Genomic DNA, 12,754 nt, shown 5'->3' on the forward strand with positions numbered 1-12,754 from the left:
TAATATTAAAATAACATGAATTTCTATGTGCTGGGATATGTGACTTTAGGTTCCTGTGAAGCCTAGAACTTGAAAAAAGAACTATTGCTCTCATTTTGGCACTGGTCTATTATTATTCTTCGCTTTGAACTTTTTATCCCTATGGTGAAACTCAATGAACTTTGCCTGTGTGAAGGGTCTGTGGCTAATTGCATTTTGTGTAATTATGGGATGGATGGTTGCCTAGCAACTAGATGGTTAAATTCACAATATTCCACTCCGATGGAGCTAAAGACTTTAAATATCAAATATTAAGAGTCACTCTTCTCATGGGGAACAAATCTGCCCCAAGGAGCCATATATTTCCACATGACATTTTCTGTTAGTACTGTACTGTATATTTTAAAATCTTATGAAGCACTCATCTTTTGGAACATGTGAAATGCATATATAAAACTGTGAATTCAACTCAACAGACTTCCAGAAAACTGCCATTTCCAGTTAATACGGATGTTTTTACATTTAACAAAATTCTCTCATACAGTGCTATTCATTAGCATTTTTCCATGTCAAGCTAAATTAACACATTTTAAAATATGCTGGTATATAATTATGCCTTCAGAAAGGTAATAGGGTTAACACTTTTACAGTTTAATCTGACATTACAAGCCTTGTGCTACTACAACATGCTTCACAGAAATAAAATTCTAATTGTTATCTACTTTTCACAAATAAAATGTAAGATAAAAGTGTGCATATATGCACATGCAAACACACTTTTGATAATAAATTAATAATAATAAGGAATGTTTCAGATCATAACATAAATCATAACATAAACAAAACATAAAAAAATAATAATCGTACCAATCCCAAACTTTTAACACACGGTAAAAGCTGGCATTAGCTGTGCCTTGTTAAAGTAATTTAATTATACACCAAGTGAAATCATATCCAGCACTGTTGCCCCACATCAGATACTGTATCCCTCACACTAACACCACTCGCAACAATCCTAAAAAAACACCCACAGCTTTCATTCCACCCTTGCAGACACTATTTATGATGAAACCAAATCTTCCCTTACGCAACACAGATGGGCCCCCAACCTAAGACAGGAGTCCCTCATCTCCAGGATCATCCAACCCCCCCTCACCAGTCTCCCTCTCCTGTCTCTCACTCATAATGGACCCAGCTGCCAGTCAGAACAGGCTTTATTAACCCCTTGCCTTCTTATACTAATTTCATTGTGGCTAGGGGTCAACAGCTGATTAGAACACCGGTGAGGCGGCACTCTACAGACGACCTTCGACCCTCGGCAGCTTCTCCGTTTGGGCAGCGGGCCAATAGGAGGCAGCGCGGCCTCCCTTGTTGCCATGGAGACAGGGCCTGCCGAGGTGCAGATGGCTTGGCAGGGGGTGGAGTGGGTGGAGAGAGACAGAGAGTGCAGACAATGGAGGATGGAGCGAATAAGAGAGAGAGAAAAAGAGAAAGGGGAAACGCAGTTAAAACATGGCCAGTAGAGGGAGCGTATGTGTCTGCAGCCGCTTCAGAACAGAAACACAATGAGAAATGCAGAGCCTTGTGCAGCTAAAAGCTTCTTTGAAAGCATGCAGCCTTTAGAAACTCTTGTCCTTTCGTCTGAGCAGCTAGAAGAGTGTGCTGCAGGACAAATTTAATGCTTATCCTATTGAAATTGCTTTTGCAGGCTATATGTTCGGACTCCCAGAGATGGAACAGGTCACATGAACTTCCCACATGGAATAGGTCTAAAAAAAAAGGCACAGTGATTTTTTTCAACTCAAATTCTTTAAACAAGTTCCTCTGACCTTATCAAGCCATGTTGTATCTCCAAATAATTTGATACATTGACTATATTAAATAAAGAAATGTTATCTAAAATAGTCAATGTTGCTTCTGTTTGACCAAAGCAAGAAGATACTAATATTGGCACCCTTGGTAAATATGAGCAGTGGAGGAAACTCACAATATAAATTAAATGTTTTTCAAGTTCACGTTAGCCACAGTTATTGGCACCCAATTATTGCAACGTCCTTTTCCCAAGATAACAGCTCTGAGTTTTCTCCTATAATGCCCAATGAGTTTGGAGAACACTTGACGAGAGATCCTTCATCCAGAATCTCTCCAGATCCTTCAAATTCACATCTCCACGTTGGTGCTTCTTCTCTTCGGTTCACCCAGTTCATTTTCTACAGGGGTTCAGGTCAGAGGACTGAGATAGCCATGGAAGAAGCTTCATTTTATGCTCACTGACACATTTTTGTGTTGATTTTGATGTTTGTTTTAGATTACTGTCCTGATGGAAGATCTAAACATGGTCCATTACAAGATTTCTTACAGAGGCAGTCAGGTTTAGATTTTTTTATCTGTTGATATTTGATAGAATCCATGATTTCATGTATCTGAACAAGACGTCCAAGACCTCTGGCAGAAAAATAAGCCCACAACATTAAAGAACCAGCAGTATATATTACCGTGGACATGGGGTAATTTTTATCCCTATTTTCACCAAACATTCACTTTGTTGACTACAAAGTGAGTTTGCTACCAAAAAAGCAGTTTTTTATTACAGAACAGAACTATTTTAGATGGCCATAGAGTGGCTCTCATTTCCCTTGTTCTGTGAAATTTCAGTGCAAGAAAACAAAGCAATTAACACTGAAAGATTCTCTAAGCAAAAAGGCTTCTCTGCCAAGGCAATAAGAAACAAAAGGCTTTTACAAAACAGGAAAAAAATATAATTTTATTGTGCAAATTCATACAGCAGACTCCATCTGCTAGTAGTAGTATATAGTCCCTTACATGTAGACTAAGGTTAATAGGTGTCCTCTTTGGGACAAAATTCAGTAACCAATCAGCATCTATAAGACGAAACCTCTGTAATATTCTAAGTATGATTTTAAAAAGTGCCTGAATTTGGAAGTAGGAAGCTGATCAGAAAGTCAGAGGCCAATGGTGCAGACCACTGGGAGTCATCATCAGCTGGAGCTAGCACGGCGTGAAAAAAACTAATCGCACCCATATGTTTTTCCCGCTCTGAGGCCTGCGCCCCCTTTTTCTCATCCCCTGAGTCCGCACACTGTGTGTTCCTTCATTTAGACACTTCAGTACACAGGACTCAATAGTAATGATGGTCTAATGTCGAGTCTGTAGCCAATTTTATATAAATAATTATATTTTGTAAATATACTTTAAAAGAGTCCAAATGAATGGTATATTTATCATTTTTCACTCATGCCTGAGCACTCAGTTTTATAATATCCAAAAATCATTTCCTGTGATTTGCTATCTTAGCAACTGATGGAAAGATTGTATTTATATTATTTTTTACAAATCAGCTTTATCCCTCTACTCATCCCTCTAAACTGTTAACTAAACCAGATTTGTGGCTGTGTGGCCTGTGAAAATGTGGCAAGTAAAAATCTGAACAAAGTGAAATAATGGCCTGCATGCAGAAAAGAAAAGCCATATTGTCAAGCCCTGGTTGCTGATCTCCAAATCATTCTCTATCCTGCTAGAAAACGTCTTAATATGCCTATAAAATAAGCATTTTGATTGTGAAAAGCGAGGAGTTTATTTGTGAGCATGTGTGAGTGTGTCTGCGAGCATCGCTGTCCAGTGAGATCCATCCCTTCTTCAAGAATCAGTTGCTGAGATACCAAATGCACCATATCACAGGAATAGATATTGGATATTGTGTTCAGCATTTGTTCAAAATGGAGGGCTGAGGCAAGAGCGAAGAGTGACAGCGCCGCTCATTTGGGCTCTTTTGATGTAGAAAGAGAGGCTGCAGTAAACCCTTGGTTTCAGCAAGAAAGCAGCCGACATCTGATGTGACATGCAAAGAAAGCAAGAAAAAGGACACTGGGACGATGAGACAGTCAAGGTCATCTCGTCAATAGTCAAAAGTGTCTAACGCTACTCCGTCCGTAATGTGTCCAAGCGTGAATACAACAGAGTGCTTCGGTGAGGTACAGAACACACGACTGCTGATTTCATCTCAGACTGTGGACCTATCTGAGGGAATGAGAAGATAATCAGGCCAAAAACACAAGTATGATCATACACAAAGGGGGGAAGGGTTTTGAAGGAAGAAAATGAGACTACAGGGTACGGTAGGGAAGATAAGTGCCTGTGAGAACCACAGTCAGTTCCTCTGCTTCTATTGTTCTAATAGGCTTCGCTTCGACGGAAAGGGTGGGGTTGTTAGCGTGAACTGCATGCAGGTTTGTAATGCATTGCACCACCGAGACCAAGAAACCTCAATTTTCGGCTCGACAATAGAGCCGTTCTGCAATTAGAGAAAAATATATGCATAATGCAGATGGCAGCGTTCGCACTCAGCGCCGAGAGGCTTTGAACCTCCTCGTTCACGGATTTGAAGGCTCCCTTCTCCAAGCTGTCTACGAGACAAACAGAATTACTATTTCATGTGTAAGATTATATTTCCCTGCTTTGCAGAATCTTGTTTCATCTGGCGTAGATTTGCAGGTTATCAAACAGAGCAAGAAGCGTTGAGGGCTGTAATCCTCATTCCTCAACACCTGTCATTTCTTACTGTCCGCTTGGGGACCAGAGGTGTGGGCATACCATTAAAAGAGGGTACCGGCGATACAAACAGCTTTTGTTTTCAAAAGCAGTGGTTGTCAGCTGGTGGACGGCAGGTCTGTTCTGATAAGGTTGTGGATTGGAGGGAAAATACCATACTAAGCCTGTTGCCTTAAAGCGCCTTGCGGAAGTGAAGAAATCAATACTATCACATTAATATTTCAATACTCAACAACAACAACAGTAACTCTAGTAATGATACTATTTATAATACATTAAAATAAAATAATATTATAAAATATTATTAAAATAATGTGTGTGTGTGTGTGTGTGTGTGTGTGTGTGTGTGTGTGTGTCAATAAGTTAACACATTAATAAATTATCAATTAACACGTACATGTTTCACTACTCAACAAACTGTTTTAAAATTATGTTTTAAAAAATGGTTTTAATACTAATTATTCTAATATTAGAATTATTTATATTTCACATATTATATATTTTTGTATAATTGTTTTTACAAATGTATGCAATATATACATTGTTATTAATATATACAAATGAATAGTGCTTTTTTATTAGTAGTAGTATTAGCATATACAATTGAAGAGTGCTGATAAAATATTTAAAAAATATTTTCAATAATATTTTCAAGACAACCAATAATATTTTCAAGGACATTTTTGCTTTTAGTACTTGATGTCCAACGTAATATCTGGATCCTGAAGCCAAACTAGTTTTGAACCACTGGTCCCTGAGGGTTGTTTGTATATGGAGGGGAGAGATTGAGGGATACCTTCTGATATTCATCTTTGGAGCGCAATGCCTGGTCAAGCTGTTCCTGTGTGTAAGCGTAGATGGTTGATCGATAGGTCGTCCCAACATCGTTGCCTTGTCGCATTCCTATAAAAGAAAATGCAGACATGTCAATGTTAAAAACAGGGTGTTTGAGGATCTGGTTACAACACAAATGTAAATGGGTAAACTACTCCTTGATATTCAATGTTAAACTATATATAGATATCTGAGAAGTAAAGTAAGTCATTTAACCCTGATGTAATCATGCAGCTCAGCCACTGAGTGTGTCTTCTGTAGGTCCAAAATTAGCATCTATTAGTACTTTAATCTCTTGGGAAACAAACTCCCAATCAACCAGATATGAAATCTTGGGAAGAGTGCGGTTTTAATTAAAACTGTCCTATCTGTTCTTGATCCAGATATGACTTCATAGATTCTGCATAGATATTTTTGTTGCATGGGAAGAGGGCTGAAGAAGCTTTACCTCATGCGAATGTACATTATTTTAAACGCTTCTGAGCTGTAAAACCTTTCTTTAATTTCTTTAATAAACCAAAACCGTAAGGATTTTAGTGTGAACATATATATAAGAATGAGCAGAGTGTTAGTCACCACCACAGACACAATCAGGGCATTATACAGGCCATCTCCATCAGTCTGAAGTTGATTTGATGGTCGAGACACTTTAATCTCTGTTCTGAGTCCTCTGGTCATGATTGCAGCCACTCAAACTGTTGCCTCTCCTCTTTGTGAATTCATGATGGGCCTCTTGTAGCTCTCAAACTACTGGAACTTAAGACTGTATTAAATTAAAGAGCTGCTCTTTTTACTGGCTTTTAAATGGCTTTTTGTGCTCAGCCTTTCTTTAATGAACACTCTGCTAAACAAAACTTACTGTCTACTGTATTGGCTTTCAACTGATAATGAACTAAATATGATCTTAAAGGGAAAGTTTACCCAAAAAGGACATTTTTTTCATGTACTCAAAACCTTTCTTCTGTGAAACTTAAAAGACAAAAAAGTTCAGATGCCTTAAAATTGTCAAAAGTTTAAGGAACAGGCTAAAATGTTTCGATTTAAAATCTAGACAAGAGGGTGAGTAAATGCAGACTATCCCTTTAAGATTTTGAGAGTGTGATGGAATAAAATGTTACCTTGTGTAGGATCGTGGCTTTCCCAAAATACCTTCAGCAACTGTGCAAAGTTGATTTTCTCAGGCTCATAGACCACACGAACCACCTCTGTGTGTCCTGTTCTACCTGTGTGAGCAAGAGAAGCAGAGGTGACCATGTAAACATCATCGCCAAAAAAATCACGTGCGTGCACACACCCTTGGGTTAAACAGAGGTGGCCTGCCGTCCCAATCCAGTCAGGTCATCAAGGGGCACTGATTTTGGCTTGACTGGCCACATCTCCAGCGACAGGGTCAGTCCTCCATATTGATTACCTTTATGAGTCTTTTGACCCTTTAAAAAACATACAAGGGCAGTCGATCTAACTGTGTGTCATGGCATCAGCTGGGTGCTTTTCTATAAGCTCTCCCTTTCTTAGACGGACTCATAAAAACAAGAAATTACTTTGAAATGACTCATTGCGGGTTAGCAAGCATGGAGGAGAAGCACAGAGGAACATCAAACAAACACAAGCACAATACATTACGTACTCAGCCTGAGGATTATGCTCTCTTTAAGGCTGGATTCAAACAACAGCACAGCCATTAGTAGCAATCGAAAAGCAAGACATGAAGTAGATCAGACAGATATTAAAGTGTGAATTGCTAACGCCTTTTCTTTTCCGATGTCATTAAAACAAAAAACACGGAGCACAACTTAAGACAATTACTTTCAATTCCAATAAGGCCTGTTGAAGAAATTAAAAACACAATGGAGGAATTGACTGCACCAGCTGATACTGTAGTGTTGTTTATTTCCACTCACTGTCTGCATTGTTTTAGAGTCCAATTCACTAAAAATAATGCTAGAAAGGAAATGGCACAAAAACACAAAAATGCTAATTGCAATTTGCATGGCACGGTCTTGAAAACTGATTCTGAATGTTGTTTTTGCACTTAAAAAAATGATATTGACTGGGCAAGGCTATTTTAGAACTTTTATCACCTTGTTTGTGGTTTGCAATGAGTTAGAAAATAAAAAAAATATGTCAATAATAGAAAAGAAACTGATATTTTTATTCAGAAAGAACACATTAAATTGATCAAAAGCGACAGTAATAACTTTGTCATTGTTACCAAAAATTCTACTTCAATCAAATGCAGTTTTTATTCACCAAAAACCTGAAAAAAAATGTTTTATGGGGTCCATTAAAATATTAAGCAGCACAAGTGTTTTCAACATTCATAATAATAAAAAATGTCGAAAAAAAAAAATAGATATATATATATTATCATTCTAATATTTCACAATATCAATATTCATTCACCACACATTTTTTTACTGTATATTTATCAAATAAAAGCAGCCTTGGTGAACAGAAGAGATTTCCTTCAAGAACAGTAAAAAATCTAACAGACTGCTTATTTTTAAATGGTGCTGAATATATTTTAAATAACTTATTTTTGTGAAAACTACTCAAAATTCATCTTGGTGTTTTTTCTTTTTTCATATGTGTGTCTGTGTGTTTACATTAATTTGATTCCAGTAAACTGGATTCATCTAATTTCTATATTTGGACTGTGAGCAAGCAGTATGTTGCAAATGAATCACAGAACATGAACCAGCTATGACTAGAACCCCAAAACTGAAAAACCAAGGTCCTAATTCCATATCTCCCATCATTAATTTATTACCAAAGAAGTCTGCTTAATAATCTCTGCTTCAGTCTTATGGGGGGCCATCCTCTACGTTATCTCCAGTAAATCTATATTGCTTTGATATTAAAAAAGTAATAAAGGACTAACCTGTGGGGTTATTTTCATTACAAAGCAAGACAGCAGAGGGGTAGTAACATTATCAGAGCTCAGATATGGAAAATCAAAGCCGTGCCATTGGCCATTCACCCAGGGCTGTCGCTTCAATTCACGTCTATACACTCAGCATTGTAAAAATGCATTTAGTGGCCTGCTTGTCACAATGTTCCCAGGACTCCCTCACTGAAGACATCTCTGCATACACCCGAAATTAAACTCAGGCCCAAGTTGAAAGGTATTAAGGTGAGACACTGCAGGCAAAAACACTGTTTTTCAAGCACCTGTCAATTTTGAGATTTTGGGCTTTTTGGTTTTTCATAAAATTCTTTTTCAAACTAGTGGAAGGAAAACATCCAAAAGACACTGTTAAGTGTTTCTTTTATAGCACTTTATCTGTTTGTGTCAATAGATTTCAATTGCAATACATATTTTTAAAGGCCGTTTTCTCAAAATGAGTTTTTTCTTCAACACTGAGTCATAAATCTCCACTTCAGTAGCACTTACACACACCAAACTTGACATTTTTATTCCTGTCTATATTCTGAAGGTTTTTACAGAGGGATTTGTTCATATATATTTTCCTTGATTTTATACAACATTTTATTCCCCCCAAAATTGTGAAAATATATTGTTTTCTGGCTGTTCAAAGTATTTTCTGAATTATGGAGTGACAAAAAAAGATAACCAGAATTCCCTCTGTAAAAACATTTGACTCTAATATGTCAAAAAAATTAAACAAAAAATTTGAAACTGACTTCATCTAGTGTTCAGATTTTTGTACTAGACATTTATGCAAATTAGCACATATTTCATTAAATAATGCCTCATTTGCATATTTAAACATAACATTTTTGAAAACTTGTAATACAAAAAATGTTTGCAATAATCAATGTAATCAATCAACTGGGTAAGTAAGGTGATAACTATTAGTTATTTTTTTTGCCCTATTCACCGGCAGTGTCTCGCCTTAAAACACTTTTGTTGTCTGGGAACTACATAAAGAAAAATAATGCCATGGATTAGCTTACATACACATAATAAAAACAAATATATATATATATATATATATATATATATATATATATATATATATATATATATATATATAAATTTATTATTAATTATATATAATTAAAAAAGTTAAAATAAATTAAATAAAATGTAATTTTTAATTTTGTAAATTATATATTTTTCCCTATATCACAATGTTTATTTAGTTGTTTTTATTATTTGAAACAAAAATGTTCACAGCATCATATGCAGAATAAGTCAGTCTCTTATAAAAGATTTAGCTTTTAATCAACACTGTAGATGCCAGTTTCATTATTGACTAAAACTAACAAAACTAAAACATTACAAAAGAATTTCATTAATTAAAATAAAATAAACATTAACTGAAATTAAATAAGTCTTCCTATTTATTTATCCCTATAGTTTAACATTGTGACAAGCGAGCCACTAAATACATTTTTACAATGCTGAGTGTATAGATGTGAATTGAAGCGACAGCCCTGGGTATACGGCCAATGGCACGGCTTTGGTTTTCCATATCTGAGCTCTGATAAAGGATGGCCCCCCATAAGACTGAAGCTTGTCTGTGAACTACATAAAGAAAAATAATGTAAATAAATAAATAAATATATATATAAATATATATATATATATATATATTATATACTTGATATACTAAAATAGCTGAAATAAAAATGTGAAGAAAAGAAAAATAATAATATGACAAACAAATTTACTAACATTTGAACTGAAATGAAAAAAACTTTAGCATGTACGTATGTCTTTGAATTACATAGGACAAAGTCAAATGCTCATTGTCAGAATTATATTTAAACCATGCAATTCTATACAAAATTACCTTTTTTTACTCACCAAATCAAATTTTTACATTACTTGGATATTGGATTTTTTTGTGCCCATCTATCTCTAATTATTTTTAGAGAACAGATTTAGAACCACACATGTGCAGTTTAAAATGACTGCCACAGCAAAAGAAAGCAAAAATTTACATTTTCTGCACTCCTTGTAACCTTTTGTCAGTATTTTATGCAAATGTTCGTACATGCAGCAATAAGACAATGGCGTTCTAATGGAGTCATAAGAGCCCACAGCATTATCCTCGAACTGCGTTAATGCATGTTGGCTTATGGAAGAGTAATGAACCCACTGAACCTGTTCCCACACTTCCCACTCCTCTCTTTACATTTATCCAATCCTCCCTCCTTTTCGATTTATCTTCCTCTTGCTCTGCTCAGATTTCTTCCTTTCTTCATTTGCTCTTTGAAGCATCTCACCTTTTTTTCTTCCCATTTTCCAGCTTAAAGCCTTTTTTTCAACCCCCATTTTTTGGTGTAATCCCCTCACCCACCCCCTCACCAGGCTGTGCCATTCAAGACAAGCTGAAGTTCGACCACAGGCGACCATATTTGCTGCAGCTTGAGACCGGAGTACTCTATCTAAGCGAAGGTACAGATTTGACGCAAGTAGGTGTCAAGGGAAGTGCCTTTTACAGACCATCAATACAAGCGGGAGCAGTGAAAACTACAATCCAATGAAATTCTGAGATAATGGTTATGTGAGACACTGCAAAGGCACAAGCACACCATCGTCTCATGTTCTCTCTTTGTGCAGCTCTAATTCTGCATTGCAAAATGGGTGAAAAAAGACATACTATAGGCTGCTTCCGTTTTAAGGTGCCTTCTATGAAATTAATGCATTTTCTAGTCTACAAGGTGAATTTAAGTATTTTTGTAAGATTGTAAATTTTGTGCACTGTGCTAATCAAAGCTAAATTAATATATTTTAATATATATTAGGATATAATTATCCCTTCAAATGGGTCTTTTAGAAAAATAAAATAGGTACTATATATATACACAGACACATCCCTGTTCAAAAGAGGTCAGTAAGATTTTTTTATGCATTTTTATTTATTTTGAAATGTATGTATTTTAAATAAATGCTTTTATTTTTTTACTTAACATTCATCAAATAATCCTGAAATAAAATAAAAATATTAATAAGTATATTATAATGGTTTCTAAAAGATCACGTGACCTATAAATAATGCATTATATATATATATACATACAGAGAGAGAGAGAGAGATAAAGATTAATAAATAAATTATTTATTTTTCCAATAAAAATTTGTTCACTAGCTAATGCAGCAAGGTGAAGTTGAGAAGAAAACATCAAAAGAAATAACTAGATCTATTATCACTAATTTTTATATTAAAACAGTAAATATTGAATCATCTAAAGTTTTCTTTTTTTTTTTAAGATAAAGTACTTCCTAATCAAAAAAAAAATGTTATGTATAGCTACTTTGAAACAATATGTATTGTGGAAAGCACTTTACCAATAAACTTTGACACAAATGCCACACATTTTGTAGAATGACCCATAAGTAATTTTCTATGATTATTTGCGTTGGTGGCTTTATCTTTAGTGCATGTTTCTGCTTGGCAGACATGTCTGTACCCTTTAATCCCCTGTTGACACAAGCTCTTGTGCAGACAGGACTGAGATTAACACAGAAAGAGAGAGAGAGAGAGAGAGAGAGAGAGAGAGAGAGAGAGAGAGAGAGAGAGCGAATGAGTGCATAGACAAAGCGAGAGAGCATATAAGGATCATAGCGCTTCCCCTCCCCCTCACATACATGAGCAAAATCCTGAGTATGATTCTATCACTCTGTTCCCAAACCTAGTAGACTGCCTACATTTAAAGACATCACACCCCAAATGCACTGCAAAAATAATTATAATAATCCTGTAATGCACAGCCAAAACACTAAAGATGACGAATTTATTTCAGTAAAGATGCTGCCTCATAGGTAGCTGCCTATGTAGGACGGAATGCAGCTCAGCAGGTCTAAAAACAAATCTTACTGAAAAAATAATATATTCATTAGCACACAATAACAGATCATGTCTAGGAGCACACCAGTCTTATCTTCCATTTTCTTCTAAAATCCTGTTACTTGTTTCAAATGGATGTCAGTATTCAAACCCTGTAAAAGCACAGTGTTGCCAACCATTTCAGCACCGGCATACATTTCAGCACCAACCAATGGACAGCTCCCTCTGAGTTTTCAGCACCCCGGACAGTATATAACAATTCTGCTTGTAGCGAAGGACCACCTGCTGAATTATCACACCCAGCTATACAACAGCTTTGATTCTGAAAACATTTGGTTTCTAAGAAAACGAGGGAATTTAAATATATGCCCTGCAGTAAAAAGCATTTTATGTCGTCCAAACTTTGGAGTAAGGAGTGGCTAAGCATACTCTGTGAGAGGCCGTTAAAGCAAATTCATTTGATGGTAAATCATTGTGACTGAACTTGCACTAAAGCAGTATACAGGGAGAACTTGGAGATCAAAGCCCAGGCCTGTCATTCTCTTCTAGTCTGAGGAAAACTCAAGCGTAAGTCTGAGCTGAGAAAAACTTCTCTTTTTGCTAGACTAAAC

General features: G+C 35.9%; 1 protein-coding gene across 5 annotated transcripts in view; it reads right to left on the reverse strand.

Moving 5' to 3' along the window:
* The window catches only part of msraa (methionine sulfoxide reductase Aa), an 80,306-nt gene that overhangs the window by 18,857 nt on the left and 48,695 nt on the right, over positions 1-12,754 (reverse strand). For 2 of the 5 annotated variants that reach the window (XM_059512348.1, XM_059512352.1), the window contains exons 4-5: positions 6,501-6,601; positions 5,345-5,451 (exon numbers count right to left, since the gene is read on the reverse strand). In XM_059512348.1, the coding sequence (XP_059368331.1) occupies positions 5,345-5,451; positions 6,501-6,601 (208 nt within the window). The other 3 variants (XM_059512349.1, XM_059512350.1, XM_059512351.1) reach the window with 3 other exon arrangements.

The sequence above is a fragment of the Carassius carassius genome, chromosome 27 (genome assembly GCF_963082965.1).
Source record: "Carassius carassius chromosome 27, fCarCar2.1, whole genome shotgun sequence".
Lineage (NCBI taxonomy): Eukaryota > Metazoa > Chordata > Actinopteri > Cypriniformes > Cyprinidae > Carassius > Carassius carassius.